The sequence below is a fragment of the Micromys minutus genome (genome assembly GCF_963924665.1).
Source record: "Micromys minutus genome assembly, chromosome: 15".
Taxonomy (NCBI): Eukaryota; Metazoa; Chordata; class Mammalia; order Rodentia; family Muridae; genus Micromys; species Micromys minutus.
Window position 1 is genome coordinate 5,006,206 of NC_137984.1, and position 17,551 is coordinate 5,023,756.

Consider the following 17,551-nt stretch of genomic DNA (forward strand, 5'->3'; position numbering starts at 1 on the left):
TAGCAGGGACCTGAGAAAATGGAAGGTTAACAGTATTTGTGGGAGGAACAGACACTTCATACACTCGAATCAAAACTTGAAACACTTTAAAAAAGAAGATGGTGTCTTATCAGCGGCTCCTTTTGAAATGACCTTGAGAATGATGTGAACTTTAAGAACTGTGTTTGATCTGTGGTCTTCCAAAGCAGTCTGCACACTCTGTAGTGAAGATGTGTGTGCTGTCTTTTGTGTCTTGTAGTAATCACAAGCAGCGGCTACAGCCCTAGGTCGGCACACCAGTACTCTCCGCAGCTGTATCCATCCAAGTAAGTGCGGGCGCATCCAGTTTGGCTGCAGAGATTCTTCTGAAATTACATGTGCTAACTTTGTATTCACATGATGTGACAACTTTAAATCGCATTCATGTAGGCATGTAACTGTTAAATCTGAACAGATGAATGTGATTAGATGTGATACATTCAATTAGATGTGAGAGTATGTTTTACAAGAATTAGAAACATCCGTTTATCTGGGTAATTCCTATTGTCCCTGATGTTCTGTTGCTTTGAGGAAAACAAGAAATGTGTAGATAAATAAACTTCAAACTTCTTCAAACCAGGACACTTGAATATTGTTTTAGAATGCAAACATATGGGGTTTTCTACTATACAAGGTTTTGCTTTAAATTTTTAGTGTGCAATGATTTTGTAAACTATCTTGAAAATAAGTAAGAATTCATATGTAATTCTAACTATAAGAGTAATAGATGTAGCTTAAAATGTGTTTGATCATTTAAATGAATATGCACTGAATTTGGATTTTAAAATAACTTTATCCTCTATTTTTAAGGAAAATTCAAGAAACAATGATTTAAAAAAATACCAAGATCATACTTTAACCAAACACCAATATTTTACAATCCAGCACCTTACCGAAATATTTTCTAGGATTCTAAGTTACAATAAACACACTTTTGAGAGTTTGCTGTGTTGCTTTTAAGACTAGCTTACTCATCTGTTTCCAAAAGAGGCTGATAAGTTGATTTCCAGTTCAGCTCTATTGGATTAATGGGTTTATATCTGAATTTGTTTGTTTAGAAATATGCCAAGATTCCGGTTTTCCTATGCATGCACATTAAAATATACTAAGTTATGTTCTCACACCCAGGATGCCTTAAATGTAGGCTAAGGACTGGATTCCAGTTGGAACATACGTGTTCAGAATGACCCAGTAAAGAGACCTGCATTCTGTTTCTTCCCAGGAAGACACATCCCTTTTCTCAGATATCCAACCTAGAGTAGTGAATTCTTAGAGGGGTTGCTAAGTAGACTTTGATAATTCCCATATATCACTGGGACACCTGTGGTGGGTGTAGATGTGTGCATACAGGTGTGCATACATTCATTAGCTGACTATGCCCACTGTTTCCCACAGGTGTAGGGCAGATGTAAATTTAACAGTGCAGACCTAGAGAAAACGAAATACATCATCTAAATCCGATTGCTTATGTTAAAGATGTAGTCTTCCAAGTCTTTATATTATCTGTTTAGGATCGCCCAACTGGATGGCATCAAAGCCTAGGGCTCCTTAAAAATAATTACTCTTTTTTCCCCCACTTTTACTCATTTCTGACAAGCTGGGGATAAGGAGTGGGGTTACTTCCTGGGTGTTATAGGATTTCACTGAATCTGAGCTGTCTGAATTGATATGCAGTCTTTGTAGCCACAGTAATGCTATTTTTCTGATATTTAGGCCCTATCCACACATTCTTTCTACACCAGCAGCTCAAACAATGTCGGCCTATGCAGGCCAGACTCAGTACTCTGGGATACAGCAGCCGGCCGTCTACACCGCCTACTCACAGACAGGACAGCCCTACAGCCTGCCTGCCTACGGTAGGTCACACCGGCAATCTTCTGTTGGCCGCTGGCTTTACACACTAGCGCGGGTTCCAGCCCAGGGGGATGTTGTCTCACTAACGGAGTGGCTTGCCTGTGTGTTTTCTAAACAGATCTTGGCGTGATGTTGCCAGCCATCAAGACAGAAAGTGGGCTCTCCCAAACTCAGTCCCCATTGCAGAGTGGCTGCCTCAGCTACAGCCCTGGGTTTTCTACCCCACAGCCAGGCCAGACACCTTACTCTTACCAAATGCCAGGTAAGCGGCATAAATGTGGTCCTGAAAAAATAAAAAATAATTAAACGGATTCTTACAGTGTGGTTCTATGACTTCAGGGTTAGGGACGGCGAGCCGCAGACAGTTTTCAGTCTCAGCACGGCTCACACAGGTTCCTAAGAACCGGCAAACGGGCCGAAGCAAGTGGAAACAGCTGGACCGAGGTGGAGAAAGATGATGCATACGGAATGTAAAGATTTCAGGTTGAGCTCGGCAGGAAATGAAGAACAAGAGAGCCCCAGGCAGGCAGGCAGTCAGAAGCCTAAGGTCCTTCTAAGTAAATGTTGTGAAGTGCCCAGAGCCTGGCCGGGAAGACAGCTTTTTCAGGTTCCTTCTCTGCTGTCTGGAGGGGGCGAGCATCCATTTCAAACCTCTCAGACCGCAAGTTTCAGTAACCAAAACAAACTCAAGTGATGTCTCTCTCGCTGATTCTATAAAGTGAACTATTTTTAATCCTATCACACACAAAAAACACTACTGATTAAATATAAACTTTATTTTCTAATTTATAATACACAAATTTTATTACCTACTTCCTGAGTAGGCGGTGTTACTTCGACATATATTTTAATATGGTATATAATGTGGAAGTCAGGATGAGTGCTTGTGTGTCCTCACACTTTCATAATTTCTTTGCAGTGGACGCCTTCTTTCTTGAGCCTATGCTGCTCGTCATTGAACAATGAAGGATCGGTGCTGATTTCTTGAGTTGCTTGGCAGCCAGTGGCGAGCATCTCTGCCCTGCACTCTCCCCATCCTGTCCCCTTCGCTGAGGTCCCCTGGCGGGCATTCTTCACATGATAGAGTTCTGTGTGTTACTCCTCTCTCTGTGCTGAGCTTAATTCACTTAGCACGGTGTCCCGGTCACACTGCCAAGAGTGACCGAGTTTCAGTCCGCCTGACAGCTGAGTGAGCACAGAAACCTTTAAACTGTTCTGTCTTTCCCCTAGGTTCCAGTTTCACACCGTCGTCTACTATTTATGCAAATAATTCCGTTTCTAATTCTACAAATTTCAGCGGCTCACAACAGGTACAGTAGTTTTACACCTTTAAAATTTTCCGTTGAAGAGTTTAGGTGTTTTTTTTTTCAACTTATAAATATAGTTTTTATAATTTACAATTGTTGTAATCCCTTACTTAAATGTATGCAGAGTCTGTTTCTTCCTTTCTAGACCTCTTGAGATTAAAAGGACATTTTTCATTTATTGTCAAAACTTTTTAATTATTTTTAATTTTTGAAATTAAAATATAATTACATCATTTTCTCCCCCCCTTTTTTAACCACCGGGCCCTCCCATAAGCTCCTGCCCCTGCTCTCTCCCAAATGTATTGTCTCTTTTTCTTTAACTTTGTATATATAGATTATTTCAGGGCTGGTTCCTTAGTATTGGATGCACAATTAGGTAGCTCTTCCGTAGAGAAGGCTATAGGAGACATTTCTTTAAATATAACTTTATTAATTCTTTAGGAATGTCATATATGTAAGTTTTGAACTTAAATGGTTCTTGTCAGTTTTAAGCATAGATGATCTGAAAATTAGGTTCTTCATTTAAAACTAAAATAACAATTCAGCAGGGTAAAAGAAATTGCCTGTTCAGAATTATTAAGTATTTTTTCTTCTTGTTGACTGTAAAAGGTTAGCCCATTAAATACCTAAACTATAGTCGTTTTAATAATCTATCATGTTATTATAAAATTTATTGCATTTTTATCTTAAGTTATAGTATACATTGTTTTATTTCCCTTGATAGAAAATGCTTACATAATATAACATTACTTAATACATTAATTTATGATGTATACTCTAAGACAGAATCCTAAAACAGCATCCGTAAATAAGTAAAAGTCTGAAGAACTATTGTTGACTTTTAATTTTTGTTATTTAAATGTATATTTCTTTTATTAAATCTTTGGTTGCCACCTCCCTGACAGCTCTGCTTTTCTCTCTAGTCATTGAACCTCTAGTAGCACTTAACTTTTCTCCTCATCATGTTTTATTAATGTTTTCATGAATTTTAAAATCTAGAAAGATAGAATTACATATGGGATAAGAGTAAATGTTCCTCAGTAAATGTCCTGGAACACAGATGGGCCATGATTATGTTGACACTTCAGAATTTGTCCTTGCTTCCTGTTTCTCAACCATGTCCAGAAAGGCTCACACTGAAGGGAAGCTGATCTCTAGACAGACAATATACTTCTATTTTAATTACTATTTTTATACATTTAAAAATATTGGTTATTTCATGAATGCTTTCTCTTTATATTTAATAAATGAATTATATTATTGCCTTTTTGTAGTTTTAGTAATATAATAAAAGGGCCATAAAATTTTATTAAAATAGTGTTATTTAAAATATTTGAAAGATATAAAGTATATAATTTGACATTAATTTAGAAGTATCTTATAGCAGTATACTTTCTGAAAAACAAAACAAAATTGATTTCAACTAGCTTAATTGTACATATTAACACAACAGACATTTATTGAGCACTTGATATACAATCATATTTTTGAATAGCCATTTGAAGTTCAAAAACCAGTCAGGTGTTTGTTTACTGTCCCTTCAAAGTGTATAGTCTTCCTGAAGAAACAGACAAGATACAACACAGACAGAAGGTAGACCAGATGGATATAATCACTAATAAATACTCTTGATAAAATGCAGCATAAATGAAGTGCTACTATCCCTGGGAACGTACAATAACAATATGTAAAGGACAGGAAAGTTTTATAAAGTTTCCATCACAAATGGATCGAATTCTGCTTGAGAATTTACAATGGATCTGTAGAGATGATAACTGTATTTGAGATGGCAGTTTGAGTACCAGTTTATCATTTAAAACATGCTGAGTACCTGATAATCCCAGGAAATTCTGTGTACTTGGGACCTAAGGATAGTGTGTGGCTGGAAGGGCTTCATTCCTGCCTCATGGAACTTTCAGTCTACAAAGAAAGTAGCCAGCAGAATAGCAGGGAGACAAAGGACCCTGCTAAAATGTTCATAGAAATCTACTATTGCACAGGGTGGGGGGCGTTATGCAAGGCTTTCCTGTCAGAGCCACGATTAAGTCAGGATTTATCAGAATAAAGTCAGGGAGAAGGACAAAAAGTTACATGGAGAAAAGGAAGTGGGGGTCAATGTTCAGTTGAACTGAATGGAGTCTGGAGTTCAAGTCATCTGTGAGGGAACTGGGAAGAGACACTGCAGAAAAAGGCAGGCTAGGTCCAGTCACATATGTCTTATAAGCTTCTTCATGGAAGAAGTAGCCTAGGCCTGGTGACATGGAGCCTTGTAGCCTTCAGTAAGAATTCTGACTGTAGTCTTGGACCACTGGAAAGATATCAACGCTTTGGAATAGGAAAAGTCATATAATCTGTGCTCTGAGGCAATTGTGCCATAGGAAGTAGAAATGAAATAAGACAAATTAGCAACAGCTTCAACAGGAAATGAAGAATGCTTGGGTGAGGATGGTCAGAGTAGAAATATATCACTTTATGCAGAGGCGGCAGCTGATTTTCCTGGTGTGTATCATCCTTTGCTGGTGAGGCCAGGCAGACTGGGAGAGCTACGGTGCACAGGAGCTAAGTCTGTCTCCTTAGATTATGATTCCAGTAAGAAACTCACAAGCTGTGTGACTGGGATGAAAACCACTTAGAGTTCTGTGGCTTCATAGTTTTCAATATGAAATAATAATGATACCAACAGACAGGGTTCTAAGAGGCAAGTAAGCCAGTCCGTGTAAGCCCTTATAACAATGCTGTGACCCAAAGCCAGACTTGTCATTGCTGTCCTCTCTGAGAAAGAAGTGTTGCTATAAACATTGTTCAAACATTGAAGTTTTCTATTTAGCTCACAAAATGTGATGTGGAACTTATAAACTTTTAGTTTCCTGACATATTACTTAATGCTTCCTGGTAATACATGTATTTACTAATACAGAGAATTTTCCTCTTTGGAAAGGACATCAAATATGGATCTTTGTTCTTCAGAACTTATCACAACAGGGGATCTTCCTCCTGACCAAGGATTTGTCATCACTGATAAAATTTTTGGCTAAACCACACTAGATATATTAAACACCATTTATCACAAGACTTTACTCATCATCTTAATATGCAAAAGGCTATTGGAGGTTCCTTTTTATCATTTTAAGAATTTTTTTAATAGAAAACAGGTCAGGCAAGTTGGTTCAATGCTTTTATTTTATACACAACGAAAGAGAAAAGCGAAATGTAAAAACATTGTCGAAGACTTTTAAGTTAAGTCACAGGTAGCAGATAGCTGGTAGTGGCTAGAGAAGCTGTTTATTTATTTTTAAAATGACTGCCAGAAAGACAGAAAGAAAAAAAATGGCCTAGACGAGGAACAAAAATTAGAGAAGAAAATCCACCTTGTGGTCTGTGGTGTTTGGTGATGTGTAAGAGTGGACTGGAATAGATGTGAACTGGCTACAGCTCCTCCCCCCATTGCAGTGCATAAAACCCCTCAGCCAGATTCACATTCTTTCATTAGACCCGGTTTGCAAACTTACAGAGAAACTAATCACTGCTGCATGTTGTGAGGTACCCAGAAAACAAGCTCCACTCCTCACCATCATCAGCTCCAAGCCACGAACCGGAGAGCAAATAAAACTGATTATTTGGTTGCCATGGTAACAGTATTAGTTTGCTCCCTCAGACTGTACTAGATGTTAAGTGTTCTTCTGTACCCATACACATCATGTATTTGTTTCAGGATTACCCATCCTACACAGCCTTTGGCCAAAACCAATACGCTCAGTATTACTCAGCATCAACCTATGGGGCATATATGACATCAAACAATACAACCGACGGCACATCATCGTCAACCTCGACTTATCAGCTGCAGGAGTCTCTCCAAGGACTGACTAGCCAACCAGGTACAGATCCTCTCCCAGGTGAAATAGTTCTAAGCGTCCTGTGCAATCTGTGTGCACAGAAGAAGATGACCTCAGAAGGACGGGCCCGGAAACCACTAGACAATGGCGTTTATGATTAATGAGTTTCAGTTCGCTGCCTAAGACAGGACTCTGGGACATTTGAAAACTTCTCATTTTAGTTGTGAGACAGACGGGAGATTTTGACCACAGAATGGCTACGTGTGTGAGCATATCAACATGGGTGAATGGATCTCTGGCCAGATCCCTTCTTCACAACAAGGAGCGCTTGTAATATCATCTCTCTCGGGTGTAACTGGGCATGTTTTCTTTATGCAGTAGGGACTGTGCAACCCCTTTTCCTTTTCAGTCATCAGCAACCCTAGTCAGTCACCATTTCTGCATTCCTAGGATTCGCAGGATTAGTGGTAGAAAGTGTAATGTCTTTGTCTGATCTGCACGTATTTAAAATCTACCATAGAGCTGACTTGTGGTGGTGATGGTGGGTGTTTGTTTGTTGTTGTTGTTTTATTTTATTTTATTATCAGAAGCCTGCAGTCCTCTGGTCAGAATCATATTTGCTACCCAGACTCTAAAGCTCAAAAGCCAGCTTAACCAGCATTCAGTATCTTCTTCATCAAAATTCCAATCAAATACCCTAAAGGAATCAGAAAGATAACTTCCTCTAAAGTGCTAATAGAAAGTAAAAGATTTCAAATACATATATATTTGGAAGATAAGAGTATAAGGTTTGAAGAATGGGATTGCCTGGTTGTGGGACTTGTTACAGAACACAGTCAGCCCCCGAAGCAATGTCCAGTGCGAACATGCACAGAGAAGCGGAGGAGAGAGGAGAAGCCGGTCACAGACCCAGGCGGATTCTATGGCCTTGGATCTTCTCTCAGAGCAGTCTATAATTTCAGTTTAGCCGTTTCAGATCTGGCATCCATCCTAAAAGCAAACACATTCATAACTATAGGCTTGTGCTTTATTAATGGTGAAAAGTGACAGATTCATTTCAAGGGTAGGCAAAGAATTTTCCATTAACCAATTGTGCATTGGGGGCTTATGGGTCAGACCTGACAATTAGGTCCGCAATATCTTTTTATAGAACATTCACTGTGGATGTCTATGTTTAAAATGGAACACACTTTATCCTTATGTCCAATAAGTGACTGTTGCGTGCCTTGGTTTACAGATAAACCTATGAAATAAAGTTGTAGCTAAATACCCCAAACCTACAAAGGGCAGTTCTTCGTTATGTGCTGATTAAAGGGTAATTATTCAATCACCTAGAGAAGCCCAAGGCAGCTGGGAATGACTAATGTTATTTAGAAATTGCAAACAGCATTCCGTTATTTATTTTACCTTGTTAGGTAGTCTGACAGTGGATTTAAGAACACACTACCACACTGATTGGGAGCAGGCATTTCTAGATTCTTATCCTTATGAAGATAGGATTTCTGCCTCTTAGATGAAGTTTATATAAGGTAAATTATGGGTTTGATTTGCATTCTAAAAGTTAGCAATGGGGGTGAAAGATATTTTTACTTCATCCTCTCAGATATTTTAAACCTTTAACAATTAAGCATGGTTGGTAACACATAACATTGTCCTTGGCTATTAGACCCTGGTAAACGCTGTAATACATTTGCTAACTGAACTTAACCACTGCTCAAGCTGGATGGGAGAACTGGTGGAGTGCCTTCTTCTCAGAAGGGAGATTCTGGGGAATGAACCCCATAGGAAGAACAACAATACCAACTGACCAGAGCTCCCAGGGATTAATCCACCAACCAAAGAGTACACATGAGACCCATGGCTCCAGCCGCATATGGAGCAGAGGATGGCCTTGTTGGGCATCAATAGGAGGAGAGGCCCTTGGTCCTGTGAAGGCTCATTGACCCAGTGCAGGGGGATGCCAGGGCAGGAAGGTGGGAGTGCGTGGGGAAATGGGGGAACACCATCATAGAAGCAGGAGAGGGGAATGGGATAAGGGGGTTCTGGAAGGAAAACCAGAGGGGGGATAACATCTGAAATGTAAATAAAGAAAATATCTAGTAAAAAGAAAGAAATATATAGAAACAACTTTAGAAACAATTCAGGGCTCAGAGTGCAGCTCCCATTCTGTGATGCCCACCAGAGGGTATGCGTGGAGAGGGCCACCTAGATTTCTCTGCCTCGCTGGCCACATGTGCCTTGTTACTGTGCCCTTGTGAAATCTGCAGAGACAGCAGCATTAGTAGCTCTGGACCAGTATCAGTGAGTCCTCGGTGAGCTGACACCCTCCTCAGGAAGGAGCCTTTCACTCCTGTCAAGTCCTTTCCATGAACAGCCAGGCTTTCTGTCTCACAAACAGCACTGAAAGTCTCTTTGACTCCTCTGGAAGTTATTTAATTGGAAATTTAAAAAGTGTGTCCGTATTTATCCTGTATGGCATGCTGTTTGGAAATTTGCATCTACAGTGAAGCAAATGACTACACACAGAAAACTAATGTTTGCACACAGTTTGTGTGCCTTGTTTCTGAGGTGACAGCACTTAAAGCACCTTAGCTCAGCAATTCTCCAAACCAGCATCCATTGGGATTAGCAGTTTCCATGCTGTAGAGCAAATGTCTTGACCTTAACCTACAAATATGATATCCATCGTCTCACATCTCCCTCTAACCACAGTTCCCAATTAGTGTGTGTGTGTATGTGTGTGTGTGTGTGTGTGTGAGAGAGAGAGAGAGAGAGAGAGAGAGAGAGAGAGAGAGAGAGAGAGAGAGAGAGAGAGACAGAGACAGAGAGACAGAGAGAGAGAGAGAGAGAGAGAGAGTTTCTGTATCCATTCATCTTATGTCTGATACTTATGTTGGCCCCATGTCTTAAGAGGGAGAATTAGCTTCTCTCTGAGATGAGCCGCTTTATTGATCCACAGATTGATCAGCTGAAACCAAATGCATACAAACAATAAAAACAGACACAGCACGTTGTATTTATGTCCTTTTGCATACATATGCATACATACATTTGTAGCAATAATAATTATGGAAAAGATGACTGTCAATTTGAGAGTCGGTGTGGGAGAAAATAGAGGGGGCTGGACAGAGGAAAGTGACATAATTTTGCTTTAATAAAATGTTTTTAAAAGTTCTTTTTTATAAACTCGAAGGCAGGTATGTTTTAGGAAAATGGCTGTGTCATTCATGCAAACTGACTTTAAGTTTTGAGCTTTTTATGCTCTCCTCCTAATGCCTCAGCCACAGGTCTTTTTGTCCACGTCAAGTCTAATGCCTGTTCCCTTGGCTCCTTATGTAACAGACATCGTATCAAAGTTTGAGTTTCAGTATATAGTTTGAACTTACATTTCCCTAGCCACTGCTGATCATCTCACACACGAATTTGCCACGTCTTCCGAGAACTGTCTACTCTGGCCCTCGCTCCTATTTTCAGTCAGCTTATTTTGTTTTCTTTCTGCTGTGTGGTGTGGGCTCCATCTCTGCTTTACTTGTGTCCCGAGCCTGCTTCCCGTCCTATTTCCTCATTCCGGTCAGCTTTTAGTGGTCTCTTTTGACCAGGAGAATCTGTTGCTGTTTGGAGGAGGAACTATTAGCCTTGTGGTTAAAGCAGAAATTCAGGAATCACATCAATGTCGCCAAATATCAGCTGATTGTCGTTGCCTGATTAAGTGTACTGTGCTGCCAGTTTCTCCATAGTTGTAAGATAATAAGGACATAGTTCTGTGTTAGCTGTTCTCTCTCTCTCTCTCTCTCTCTCTCTCTCTCTCTCTCTCTCTCTCTCTCTCTCTCTCTCTCTCATTTTTACTCTCACTCTCACACATGCACCTAATAAACATCTAGAAATCAGTAAGAACATGACAAATTCCAAATAGATGAAAACATGTTCCTAATTACTTCTCAAAGATTTCTATTTAAAATAATAACTTATCACTGTATATCTACTAAGGTTGAAATAAAGGTTAACAGTACCAAGGACTAGTAAGGACCAAGGGAATGCTGATGCTGGAGAGATGGTAGGTCAGTAATTTCACTGTGGAGGTCTGCATCTGGACAAGGTGACCACATTCCTCCGCTGAGAGATCTCACTGGTGCACACTCAACATACAATATTTATATTTACGATTTATAGTCACATGACTGTGTCACTGACTTAAATGACAATCAGCAGAAAGGAAGAGTATGACATATGTACTTGAGGGAGTTCTACACATTAAGGAAAGAAGAAACAAACGTTCTACGTTCTCATTAACATCATGAGCTGCAGATGGTGTTCTGATACTTTATTTTAAACGGCAGTGCAAACCGTGGAGTAAGAGTCTGATAAAAATAAACAAGACCATCCTGCACAATTTTCTTCTAAACGTCTGCTTTAGTCTCATGACAACACTTTTGCCCATATTTTATTTTGGATTTGAGTATATTTAAGATTCTTAACTAACCGGCAAAAGAACAGTTTCTCCTGTGTTTAGAAACCCACAAACTTCCTGTGGCCCCATGTCCTTTTCAACAGTGTGATAGTTGCTGAATCTCAGGATTAAACAGCTGACTTGCTCCTGCTGGTTCCTTAGTGCTGACATAGGCTGCCTCTAGCCATCCCCCTGTAACGTAAGACAAAATTGGAAGTTTGCAATTTTCTCTTCTTTCCGTTCTTGCACTGCTACCAAAGGCAAAAGGCTGTGTGTGTGTGTGTGTGTGTGTGTGTGTGTGTGTGTGTGTGTGTGTGTGTCTGTGTGTGTGACCTTAAAATTGATTGGCAAAAAAACATAAAGGCAAGGACAGCACATCCAGCTGTTATTCCAGCACTTGAAAAGCAAGAGTTTAATGTCGTCCGTGAAGCTAACATGAGACCTAGTTAAGAAAAAAAAGACCAAATAAGTAAGAAATAAAAGCAATAAATGTGTGTGCTCACGCAGAGAGATTTTTATAAATGCCACCCAAAAAGAGTTTCATTTAAGCTTACTTTTAAAGTGAGAGTCAGTTCTGGGCTAGAGAGATGCCTCAGTGGTTAAGAGCACTTCCTGCTCTTGCAGAGGTTCTGAGTTTGGTTCCCAGCTTCCATGTCTGGTGGCTCATAAACAGCTAAAACTTCAGGCCAGGGGATCCAGTATTGTCTCCTGGTAAGTGTAAAGACAGGTACCTTCCTATACACATATATTCATACACATAAATAAAATTTAAAAATTAAAGTATAGATTAATTTGAATCATGTTATTGTAAGCATGACTTTTTAACCTAAGGAAATTTGCGTTAATTAGTATAACAGTGGAAAACAGAAAAGGGTGTGTGAAATGATATTTAGAAGTTGCTGTGCATTCAAATATCTAAAGCCTATTTAAATAAGCTGTACATTAGGTGCTGCAAGATACGGCAATATTCAAACTTGTAGTTAAAACATTTTATTACTGTGCTGTCCTTCCTGACAGCGGTGACAGTGACGGGAAAACACTGAGCTGTGTTGACAATATTTTAAGAGCAAATGACATTTATATTAAGATTAATTTTTATATTTTTAGTTTAGTTTTTATTGAAATGAGTTTTTTTTTTTCATAAAATACACCCTGATTACAGTTTCCCCTTTTGAACTCCTCCCAGGTTCTCCCCAAATTCCCACTCACCAAGACCCACATCTTTTCTTGCTCTCTCTCATTAGGAAAATAATAATAATACTAAGAAACAAACGTTAATGAAAAAAGGCAAACTTTTTTTTTCAAAGCATAAGAAACACCTGCACAGCAGTCACCTAAAAACACAAAACCATAATATGTAAGCAAAGGAACTATAAGATAAGAGAAAGAAAGAAACGCTCAGGCAAATCATTACGAGACAAAGCAGAGCTCAGAAAGTACCCTTGAGCTGGCTTTCTGTTGGCCGAGGACAGCTGCATATGGGGCCTGCCCTTCATTGTTGTCCGTACACCCGATGAGACCCCGTGAAACTGACTATGCATTTGTGAGTGGTGTTCAGCTGAAGATAGCTTCGGTCTCAGGAATTAGGACCTGTGTCTGCTGCCCCTCTCAGACCTGGGACTCCCTCACCCCAGGCCTACACATGCCACCACAGTCTCTGTGAGGTCACAAGTCAGTAGTCCTGCTATGTCTAGAAGGCCTTGTTTTCTTGGTGTCCTCTATCCTTGCTCTTCCACTTGGTTCCCTGAGCGCTAAGGTGAAGCGTTTGATAAATATGCCCTCTTTGCACTGTCCCTAGGTTTCTCACTCTCTGTAGACTGTCCAGCTGTGGGTCTCCCTGTTTTATCTCACCGACTGCAGGAAGAAGCTACTTTGATGATGGCCAAGAAAAACAATGGCCTATGAACATAGCAGAATGTCATTAGTAGTCAAGTTGTGCTAGGTTTCTTTAGTAGGACAGTGCTATTTGGTTTTCCCCTTAATCTCTTGACTATCTGGCCTTGTATTCTTCACCATGGGAGGGTCAAGAATGGGTTCCCTCCCACGGAGTGAGCCTTAAATCCTTGGTCACCCACACAGGCTTAGTACCAGCACTGAACCAGCACCCCTTCCAGGCAGGACACCATTAGAGATCAAAGGCTTTCTCCTTTGACAGTGTGCAGAATACCTTCCAGAGTAATGAACATTAGTTAGAAAGGTTGAAGGCTCTGTGTAGGCACTAGGTTCTCCATCTTCAGGGAGTGGTATAGATGTTGTCTTCAGCAACAGCACTTTGTCTTACTAACAGAAAGTAACCAGTAGTTTTGACAATAGCCTGGTCAGTTGGGGCTTTTCATGGGACCCCTTTGGCAAACAATTACATTAGATGTACCCCTGTTCTGGCATTGGAAGCTTCATTTGGTAATGAGAAATGCCCAACTGGGGCTCTGTCTACCCTGCTATATAGAAATTTTGTTTAAATCATCTTCACATATGTATATGTTTTAGGAAGATTCTACTGTATTAGGTTTCCATATGAGCCCTCAAATTACTCTTTTCATAGTCCCTCTATCTCCTCCTCCCCCTCCCCCATTCATGGGAAAGACAGCTAAGTCATATTTTTGACCCTGTACCACATAATAGTTACCAAATAAGATGCTGTTATTAAAAGATATGGTAAGATTTAACTTCATAACAATTACTGTTTCTCAGAAAAGGCATGTTTAATGTGCCATTTGTTCAGAATTGCTTAATTCTTTGTGAATTATTGCACTGAATCATATTGTCCTATATCGTATTGTATTAATGATAAATGGAGATCATCATATTACTTTACTATAAACACATTATTGAGGTCTAATGTACCTTGATATTTGACTTGTCTAGAGATTTTCATTCTATTCATATGGTTTAAAAATACAAGTCTGATTCATCCTCAAAAAATTTAAAAGGATCCTCATCCAGAATTCAATGTACGCCAAAAACTGAGGTCCTGGAAAACTACATAAAATCCTCCCAGTACTATTACAGGTCAAGCTGATCTTTGTTGTCTGAATTTACTTTAACACAAACTTGGTTTTGGCCAGTACTTTATGCCTGTTGAGATCCATGGTCGCTAACTTTGTATGAGTCTATATTTTAGGGGCCTGTTGGACATATAGAAGCCAATTAGATAAGTGCCACAGACACCAATGATGGCTAGATGGGGGGAGATAATTCTGGGTCCTCATGTGCAGAGACATTAGCATATGAGGTGCTTGCACCAGAGTAGAAAGACCAGGACTCCCTGGTAGCTGTCCTGAGCATGGCAGGACAAGAGTCTGTGACTGCTAAGTAGAAAGACTCTGGAGAGCCAGGCTGGAACTAACACCCCACAGACATCAGCTGCCAAACAATAACTCTGAAGGGGTGTACTTAACAGGATCAAAGACACCACCTATCTGGAAAGATAAAGGCTGAGCCTGTCTACTAAACTCATCAGTCTGATGTTTATTCAGGACTCTCAGTAAAGTATTGCACTCACGTTTTGGTGAGCAGAAATGAGATTTCAAGGAGTCTAAGAAACTGTATCATACAGTAGTGTAACTATTGTCCATTTATGGCTTTCATGTACTTAAAACACAGATGCCACACATTCAAATAACTATAACATGCCCAAGATTTCAAAAAGGTGTTATGAAAATAACAGGTAAATTTTTTTCTTGCTAAATTTTATGTTGATTGCATGCTAAAATGATATTTCGTGTATGTGAAGCTAGAGTGTGGGGGTTAATTATACATGTCTCTTTCTATCTTCTATTGCAACTGCTGGAAAATGTAAAATTACCCAAGCTCATTACATTCATTTACTTCTATTGAGTAGCAGGAGTGTGGTCTATGGTCTGAAGGAGTTTCATTAAGGGACACAGACAGGAAGGAAGTGATGTGGTACATTCAATAAGAGGGACTGTCAAGTTTGCAGGTGGGGTGTGGGGCTGATCCAGAAGACAGTGTTCTATGGAATGTGGCCCAAATGGAGGTGAGGCTAGACCTAACACCAATAAAAATGGGGTGGAAGTATAGACAGGAAGCTGAAGGTATTTGGCATATAAAAGGCATTCAGGATTCTATGAGAAATTACAACTTTAAATACTTTACTCTAATGTTTGTCATAAAGAGGTCATTAATGTATAGGAATTTGTTAAGTAATAATGAAGACTTGTAGTTGTTCTAAAGCTAAACACCTCTTCTTGGCGCACCGTGCTGTTTATAGGAGAGTTTGACACAGTGCAGAGTCCCTCCACACCGATCAAGGACCTTGATGACAGAACATGTAGAAGCTCTGGGTCGAAGTCTCGAGGAAGAGGCCGGAAAAATAATCCCTCCCCACCTCCTGACAGTGACCTGGAGGTATGCCTGCTTGTTGCTGCAGATTGTAAGATAACTGATCTTACTGAATTATATAACCATATATTATATACCTAGTCAGTTTCACACTTTCTATCTATCTACCTATATATCTATCTACCATCGATCTATCTATCATCTAGCTATCATTTATCTATCATCTATCTATCTACCTATTTATCTATCTACCTACATATCTATCTATCATATATCTATCTACTATCTATCTATTTATATATATCTATCATCTATCTATCTACCTATCTATCATCTATCTACTATCTATCTATCTATCTATTTCTATCTATCTATCATCTATCTATTTATCATCTATCTATCTACCATCTATCTATCTATCCATTTCTATCTATCTATCATCTATCTATCATCTATCTCTCTATCTACCATCTATCTACCTACTTATCTATTTATCTATCTATCAGCTATCTATCATCTATCTATCTATCATCATCTATCTACCTACTTATCTATCACATATATATATATATATATATATATATATATATATATATATACTTGTCTACCTACTTATCTATCTATCTATCTATCTAGATCTAGCAAATTATAAAACAATAAATTCAAAGGTAACAATACTTTAAAAGTTAAGTACTATGATAATTTCATTTCTTATTCAAACTGAAAAAAAGGTTAAAATAAAGCTATGACTTGGAGCAAAAATATTTTAGAAAGATAAAGAAATCTGTGTTGAAAGGCAAGTAGTAAAATCCTGTCAGTGAATATGTGTTTAAAATTGTCGTGTTTGTGGACTTTTAAAGTATGTTTTCTATTTGTGAGCTCTTTGAAATGTAACTGCATTAAGCAAGTAGAGTTTCTATTACAAAAATCTAGCATTAACCATAATATGGTCATACACAATCACAAAGTTCAACTGAAGAAAAGAATTAATTTCCAGATGTGATACTAGTTAAGTAGCACACATTGTGCCTCTTCCTAAGATCTGTATGTATGTGTGTGTGTGTGTGTGTGTGTGTGTGTGTGTGTTCTGAAGCCTTGTGGTAACCTGACAGATGACCACTAGGGGGCACATCGACATGGAGCTGGACAGAGACATGGGCCAATCCCAGAGGAGAGTGTCACCTAGTGTGGTCCAAACTCCAGATGCTCTTCCAATGTCAAACCCCTGTTCTTTGCATCCAGTCTCTTAAATTTGCAATGTGAAATCTTTCACAAATCCACGCAGGTCAAACAATTCATTCCACAACCTATGAGACATTTTACAGTTGTTGTTTAGGAGCTTCCCATAGACTGCCTTAAATCCATTTTGAAAATATTTGATGCAAATTTTAAATAAATTCCAAAATACAGTGAACCCCATGAGATCTGGAAGTATAAAATATATGGGGGTTAGACTTCTTTCTATCATAAAGTTAGAATGTATCCTTTTCATATTAACTATAATCAAGCATCGGGTATGTTTATTACAGGTCTGGACACCTGATGATTAAGCTTCCAATCATTTTTATCACCCATGTCCCCAGGTTTTATGAGAGTCAGACTGGGCAACTTAGGAACATGGCCCACAGACTCAACAAAGACTGGTTCACATGGGGCTCAGAGAGACTGGAGAGACAAGCATGTACCCTGTATGGGTCTGAGCTCGGTCTTCCACATACACATTATTGTTGTGCAGCTTTATATTTTTGTGGGACTCCAAACAGTGGGGGTGAGGTGTTTACGGTTCC

The 17,551-nt window shown here is 39.2% G+C and overlaps 1 protein-coding gene across 2 annotated transcripts in view; it reads left to right on the forward strand.

The window, feature by feature from the left end:
* Positions 1-17,551, forward strand: part of EYA4 (EYA transcriptional coactivator and phosphatase 4) — a 235,032-nt gene that overhangs the window by 183,189 nt on the left and 34,292 nt on the right. For both annotated transcript variants that reach the window (XM_080929171.1, XM_080929170.1), the window contains exons 7-12: positions 239-305; positions 1,732-1,874; positions 1,991-2,134; positions 3,103-3,182; positions 6,892-7,057; positions 15,694-15,830. In XM_080929171.1, the coding sequence (XP_080785297.1) occupies positions 239-305; positions 1,732-1,874; positions 1,991-2,134; positions 3,103-3,182; positions 6,892-7,057; positions 15,694-15,830 (737 nt within the window). The remainder of the gene's footprint in view (positions 1-238; positions 306-1,731; positions 1,875-1,990; positions 2,135-3,102; positions 3,183-6,891; positions 7,058-15,693; positions 15,831-17,551) is intronic.